The 6,205-nt window shown below is 39.7% G+C and overlaps 3 protein-coding genes across 7 annotated transcripts in view; 2 read left to right on the top strand and 1 right to left on the bottom strand.

Annotated features, from left to right (window-relative positions):
* The first annotated feature begins 45 nt into the window (after positions 1 to 45).
* Positions 46 to 2,881, top strand: crebzf (CREB/ATF bZIP transcription factor). 4 transcript variants are annotated; one of them, XM_031572133.2, is made up of 4 exons: positions 47 to 229; positions 896 to 1,713; positions 1,913 to 1,996; positions 2,448 to 2,881. In XM_031572133.2, the coding sequence occupies exons 1-4, from the start codon at positions 200 to 202 to the stop codon at positions 2,467 to 2,469; spliced, it is 954 nt and encodes a 317-aa protein (XP_031427993.1). In that variant the 5' UTR covers positions 47 to 199; the 3' UTR covers positions 2,470 to 2,881. The 4 variants fall into 4 exon arrangements, with proteins under 4 accessions (XP_031427992.1, XP_031427993.1, XP_031427995.1 ...); XM_031572135.2 differs by having other exon boundaries at positions 49 to 229; positions 896 to 1,452; positions 1,553 to 1,713; positions 1,913 to 2,881; XM_031572132.2 differs by having other exon boundaries at positions 46 to 229; positions 1,913 to 2,881.
* Positions 2,882 to 4,478: 1,597 nt separating this feature from the next.
* On the bottom strand, positions 4,479 to 5,892 carry tmem126a (transmembrane protein 126A). 2 transcript variants are annotated; one of them, XM_012827711.2, is made up of 5 exons: positions 5,630 to 5,892; positions 5,367 to 5,471; positions 5,090 to 5,283; positions 4,889 to 5,003; positions 4,479 to 4,738 (listed from the first exon to the last, which is right to left on the bottom strand). In XM_012827711.2, the coding sequence occupies exons 2-5, from the start codon at positions 5,462 to 5,464 to the stop codon at positions 4,543 to 4,545; spliced, it is 603 nt and encodes a 200-aa protein (XP_012683165.1). In that variant the 5' UTR covers positions 5,465 to 5,471; positions 5,630 to 5,892; the 3' UTR covers positions 4,479 to 4,542. The 2 variants fall into 2 exon arrangements, with proteins under 2 accessions (XP_012683165.1, XP_012683163.1); XM_012827709.2 differs by having other exon boundaries at positions 5,367 to 5,892.
* Positions 5,893 to 5,934: 42 nt separating this feature from the next.
* The window catches only part of dlg2 (discs, large homolog 2 (Drosophila)), a 185,016-nt gene continuing 184,745 nt past the window's right edge, over positions 5,935 to 6,205 (top strand). Inside the window, exon 1 of the mRNA XM_031572109.2 lies at positions 5,935 to 6,182. The gene's annotated coding sequence lies outside the window, so the exon portion shown is untranslated. The remainder of the gene's footprint in view (positions 6,183 to 6,205) is intronic.

Below are 6,205 nucleotides of genomic sequence, written 5' to 3'. Positions count from 1 at the left end.
ACCACACATTTGCATTTATCGGTAAGTTAACTCGTGTCCATAAAATACATTTAGCTATGTCATCGGAGGCTAATGGAGGCAACGTTGGTAGCTATTGCTAGCAAGCAAACTAGCCGGACATTGGAATAGCAGACATTAGCCAACAAGAAACTGCCATCGATTTTTATGTCGCTATTTGGCATTGCTTAACACAATCTTGATGGGATTGTATTACATTCCTATGGAAAGGGTAACTATTAATTTGTTGTACGTGAATGTCTAGCTAAATAGTCTTATCGACACGTTGACGTCAGCTGTCGTATCGCTACCTTAGCTAATTAACGTTAGCCATGTTGGAACTTTCCTCAAATAATTATCTTAATTCGGTTAGCTGACTTAATCATTCTATGCTTTAAGACAGAAAACATTCCCCGGCATCTAGCTAAGCTTTATCTGCTGATAGCGTATTGAATGCGTAGTTAAGTTATTCTAGCTAGTGGACTGACGTTACTTTGTCTCGGTAGGTAATGTGGTATCCTAACTTTAACGTTACATCTCTTAGCCGAGCTAGCTAACTGACGTTGACGAAATTAATGTTATCCAATGATGTTTCCATGATGTGCAGGGGAATGGCATGGAATTGTTTTTACAATCGTACGATCATGCAGAGTATTTGGATATGTTGCAGCAGAATGCATCATGGTTTTCTGTTGAAAGAGGCTTCTGCAAGACAGTTGTAACAGGTATTATAATGACTGGTTGTAATGCATTCTCTGCTGTTGTAATAACCATAGGTTATTTTGCAAGTTTAAGATTTCTTATTTATAAGGTAATGAATTGTGAACAGAATGTATAGACCTGGGAGGCAATAATTCCTTCATGCTAAATGTTTCTTTCCCTTTCTGCTTTCTTCTAGAGCACTGTTACGACCTCTTGGTTTTTCAAAGAAGGCACAGATAAGATGAAAATGATTACCAGAAAGAGAGGAAGAACCTCAAACAGCATGAATGATATGTTCAAACCTGATGTCACTGATGTGGAAAAGGCATTGCCAGTTCAAGCAGGTCCTCGCAGAGACATTTCACTGGAGGCCAGCCGTTCTCCCAGCGAGGACATCGAGTTGTTCAGTTTGGAGGATTTCAGCTGGGTGCTTGATAAGGATCCTCTACCCCCTCTTGGAGACATTGACCCATTTTGCGAGGCAGAAGATGGCAGCTCCACGGATCAAGACTTCTTGGTGGGTGATCCTGTGCATACCTCGCAGAGAAGATCAACAGACCAAGCAACATCGGATTTCTATGGTCGTAGGATAAACAAAAATGCAATTGCAGCCCGAATTAATCGCCTGAAGAAAAAAGAATACGTCTGTGGCTTGGAGAAGAAAGTTGGTTCGCTGACGACAGAAAACCAGATCCTCAAGCAAGAAAATGGACACTTGAACAAGAGAGTGGAAGAGCTGGAAAATGAGACTAGGTATCTGAGAGCTGTTCTGGCCAACGACAGCATGTTAGGCACACTGTTATCTAGGCTGAGCGGTGTGAACGGCATGAAATTTTCTACTTCAATTTTCCAGGGTGCAGAGGCGAATGACCACGACTATGCCCTACCCAGCAAGAGGGTGAAGGTGGAAGAGGAAGAGACTTCTGGTGGCGTCTGTTTGCACGTGGACAAGGACCATGTCTCTGTGGAGTTCTGCACTAAATGTGCAGAAAGTGCAAGCGCGACACATAAAATGTAGGGTCAAGTACAATCAATATCTTTCTAGCCATCATAAGGCGGAACTCAGTAGATAATTACCTGCACACTATGGGGACATCTTAAGCAATGGAAAAAAAGTGCTTATTGTGTGTATATGTGCACTCATCAATGGCATGTTCTTTTGAAATTTGAAACCAATGCTTTAAATGCAAGTTACTGCTAAACCTGTTGACAGTTTTTTCCTAGGTGCGACCCAGGGTGAGGGGATTCCTGGGCTCCGTGGTTGCAATCAAGATGTGAGAAGACGGCACAAAACGATGTACGTTCACCACACCTTCCTTGAGATGCAGAAGCTCATTAGTTCATCAGATATAAATATGACCTAATTATGACCCAAATGAAATGCAGCACTAGTCTTTTTTTTTTTCCTTTCTTTTTTTTAAAATACATTTTGAGTTCTATAACTTGTAATGTGTTTGCTACTTGCAAACAGGTATTTGGGTTCCTTTTATGTTATGTGTGTATATATATATGTATATATATATGCCTGCGGTGAAGACTAAGTAGTCAACAACATGTTAAAGATAATTTAAGTAAGTGATGTTTCACAGAAGGTGTTTTTGCTTACCCAATCAGAAATATTATAGTAGGACGACAATAAGTAATTGGAAAAAATATATATTGGTAAGCCAACTCCTTTTGATGAAATGTCACTTTTTCCTATAAGGACTGTTTTCATTTGGCAATTTTATTTTCCCTCTATGCTAAAGTGGATATGCTGTGAGAAGCTGAAGAAACGGGACCAGCTGCAGCCATCTTGGCCTGGTATTTGTTAAAGGTAGTATGTCAGGTGTAAGTTTCATCTTTGTGGTTATCCATTACTCACGTAAAGTGTTTAGTGATTGAACATCACACACATTGTATGAGACAAACAGTATGGCAAACCTGTCTACATTGTGCAAGAGCAACCAATGAAAAGTAAACCATCCATTCGGGTATTTTTATAATCTGACTGTAGAATGTAACTTAGTTTGTTGGTCTTTGGTGGACAGCCTTCATAACATGTGGAGCAGTGACTGGACCAGTTGGCTTTAAAGCTTCATGGTTGTTTTTTTATGTGTGAAATGTACATATTTGTTTGGGAAACAAAGAAAATAATTATGTTTAAAGAATGATTGTTTGAAAATAAACTTAATTTTCAGTATTCCTGCCATCTGTTTGTCATGTGAATTCAGAACATATTACTCTTTTGTAAACTGATGCACTTTCTCTTTTTTTCAAACAGCAAGCTATTTCCGCCGATTTAAGCTCTTACCTTTCCTTCATCAAAGAAGCGTATGGCCGGTAAAAATAGATGTCTTGGATTGTTATTTAAAGAATAACTTCAATTTAACCAAGCTAGGTTCGGATGGGTTTTAGGTCTAGAATTCAGATTTATCATGAATTGGTTCTTTTAAACCTTTACAAGGACAGGAGGAGATTTGCAGTATTTTAGGTCATATACCTCAAATCCCCTTTTGTTGAACATTACATTGACTGTATATTATCCTAATATTATCCTTATATTTGTGCTTGTCAAGTCACCATGGGGGAAATATTCATATAGGCTAAAGTAACCTAGTTATTCATAGTACATCATTGTGGAATAGGTGACACGCAAATACAGTTGTATTACAAGAGTGTAAGTGGAGACAGAATTTTCATAATGATTTGATGGAATTGAAGGGCTACAGTAGCTGTGCCAGTAAAATTGCCAGGGATCATGAATATTTTCACACTAAAAATGGCTTATGATGAACTGCTGTGGCAGGGCGAAGTATAATCATGACATGTAGTTAAATAGGTTGTAATTGGCTATTGTTTTGGTTCCTAGAATCTGTACACTTCTAGGATTTGTAAAGAACTGCATTAGGTATAGCTGGCTAGTTTTAGGTTATCTGCCTCTTACATTTCCTCATTGAGTTATTCCCCCCCCCCCCCTCTTAAGTAACCACCAATGCCAGAGCTGGTAGTGGCCTGAAACATTTAAGGCAATTCACTCACTCCGTAGTGCTTTCCATGGATGTGGATTTAGGAATCCTGTTTTACAAAGCTATAATATTCCCATACAGAATTAACATGACCTTGTACTGATTGGCGTAACATGCCAGCTAACCAGCAAGTAAAAACTGCCAGTGTGTATTTAGTCGTTATTCCATGAAAATGGAATTAGTTGCTTTAATGTGAAATTGAATGCATGACAACCAAACACAAAACCAGTTTTCTTTTTTTTTGGTTTGGATGCTTGAGGCTTACATGTAGCCTACGTGTTACAAGAACCTGTATGTAGGCCATCATATCTACATCAATCACATGAATCATAACAAAAATAATTAAGAACATTAATTTAAGGTAAATATTCTTGTGGCATTCTTGGTGGAGTAGGATAGGATCGCAAATTTGGGGTATTCCATAATCTTTACCTTTTCCTGACCATTTTCAACTCAGCAGAAGCCTAAGCACAGCCTGCTGAAGAAAAAATTGGCGGTTTCGGAAATGGTTTTCACTACAAATTCAAGCAAGTGTGTTTAGGAACACGTTTCCGGATGGTATTTAATGGTGTGTGTATACCTCTCCATTATATATTTGTACTGGTTTTTAAATAAAAAAAATTGATTTGTATCTATTAGGTATAAAACACCAATTTCAAGTAGACTACTGTGACTACCGCAGCGATATTTTTGCCACAGTATTGATGTAAATGTTAAAGCATTGTGCTATGTGAAGTGCAAAACAAACAAACAAATATATATTTTAGAGACTTGGGGTACATGCTTAGTTTAATTTCTGTACAAAAACGAATTAGACGTACTACACAGACAACACCTAATCATGGAGTTCATCATCCGTGCCGGTCATTTTCAGCAATGTTAGATAAATGTCAAAATGTCTTTTGGAAACGTAGGCCCCAAACAATCCTTGCAACACAAATATAAAAGACATTTTTCTCACAACGGGACGAGTGGCGTTCACCCAATACCGCATGATGTTTCCCTTCTCTGGCATTGGTGCCGTGTTGTATCTGAAACACAAGTCAGATTACACATAGATTAATAATATCAATCGGAAGTGTGTGCTTCTGCGATCAATCATAGAGCTATACGGCTCACAGGATATCCGAAATAAAGAAGTTTAATCTTAGTAAAAATAAACTTTGAACACCATGCCGCACCTGGATGCAAGCCCTGCATTGACGGGTAGAGCCAAAATAAGAGGATACACTCCAGCGGCCGCCACTCCTACCAAGGCACCTCTGACCACCACACACGTAGGACAGTTGAGCTCTCCTGTATTAGAGAAATTATGTATAATTAATTGTTTATTATAACGTTTCTTATAGCGTTGTTAGCATATATGTGACAGGAAAACCTACCCAAAAGTAAGGGGTTTGTCACAGTAGCATTGTACAGTGCCACAGTGGTTAGAAAAGGTAATGTTGCCATTGGAAGACTGGACGTTATGCGCCCTTGTGTGACATTGAGTAGACGCCGAAAGAAACTGTTTGCTATCAATCCAGCAAAGCCCGCATTTACCCCCAAATACATGGATCCGTTTGAAAAGAGGGTTCTGCGAAGAAAGATAGAATACACGTCAGTATCACAGACACAATATTCACACAACTCGCAAAACGTAGAAGCGAAAGTGCGTACCTGTCATCGTTCGAAAGCTTTTCAAAGTTTTTGATAAGCATTTCGACATGCAAGCCTCTCGGCATTGTTTGCGAGGTTACTGGTTCTTGACTTGACATCTTTGCGCTGTGTGTGAACCCAAATTGTACTTAGTAAAGATGATACACTTAGCCTAAAGATACCCTATATGCTGTCTTGCTTTATAACATGTTACAGAACCGACTCTGGACTGAATCACACTAGCAAACATGCTATATATGCTAGCTGTGCACGAACAGATTCACCTGAAACTGTTGACCAACGTAGATCTGCTAAAAACACCTTCCAGATAACATCCGCTATTCGTTACTTATCTATAATTCTCTTTCCCTTTTACCGAATATGCTTCGTTTACTCCATTATCCTAACTCAGCCTGGGCGCAGCCATGTCATAACCACGTGTGCGTCTGCTTTAACCTTCAAGTTGATGATTGGTCCACACGTGTATATGCAGAAAAAATATTCGCTTGCAATTGGACCCGAGGACCTTTCAATCACGGTGTGTAGCTAGTAATCAGCCGTCTCGTTGCTAAGGCGAATCTGATGGTGTTGCTGCTGCTGCCGCCGTCGCCGCTGCCGCTGCTGCTGCTGCTGCCGCCTTTGCTTGATTGCCTGGATAGCTATTGACCATGCACGGTGAAGGGATGCCCTGACGCCTTTGAGTGGCGGAAACTAAACAAAATAAACAACTTTTTATCAACTGGAGTTTAGGGACTAACCGCTGACAAAGACATTGCTCTACATGCTTAGAGTTGCGGTGATGATGGCAAAGCCATGCGTTTTCAGGAAAACTTGCAGGTATTTTCCAATAGGCGTCGCAC

Source organism: Clupea harengus, chromosome 8, assembly GCF_900700415.2.
Source record: "Clupea harengus chromosome 8, Ch_v2.0.2, whole genome shotgun sequence".
NCBI classification, from domain to species: domain Eukaryota; kingdom Metazoa; phylum Chordata; class Actinopteri; order Clupeiformes; family Clupeidae; genus Clupea; species Clupea harengus.
This window is presented reverse-complemented; position numbering and strand designations above follow the sequence as displayed.

Bases quoted from the DNA above. Each gene is read 5' to 3' on its own strand.
- crebzf (XM_031572132.2), top strand. From the start codon at position 200: ATGGGATTGTATTACATTCCTATGGAAAGG. The intron at 230-895 runs GTAACTATTAAT...GCTTTCTTCTAG, and splicing joins ATTACATTCCTATGGAAAGG to AGCACTGTTACGACCTCTTG. The intron at 1,714-1,912 runs GTAGGGTCAAGT...ACCTGTTGACAG, and splicing joins GCAAGCGCGACACATAAAAT to TTTTTTCCTAGGTGCGACCC.
- tmem126a (XM_012827709.2), bottom strand. From the start codon at position 5,464: ATGTCAAGTCAAGAACCAGTAACCTCGCAAACAATGCCGAGAGGCTTG. The intron at 5,284-5,366 runs GTACGCACTTTC...CTTTCTTCGCAG, and splicing joins AAGCTTTCGAACGATGACAG to AACCCTCTTTTCAAACGGAT. The intron at 5,004-5,089 runs GTAGGTTTTCCT...TCTCTAATACAG, and splicing joins GACAAACCCCTTACTTTTGG to GAGAGCTCAACTGTCCTACG.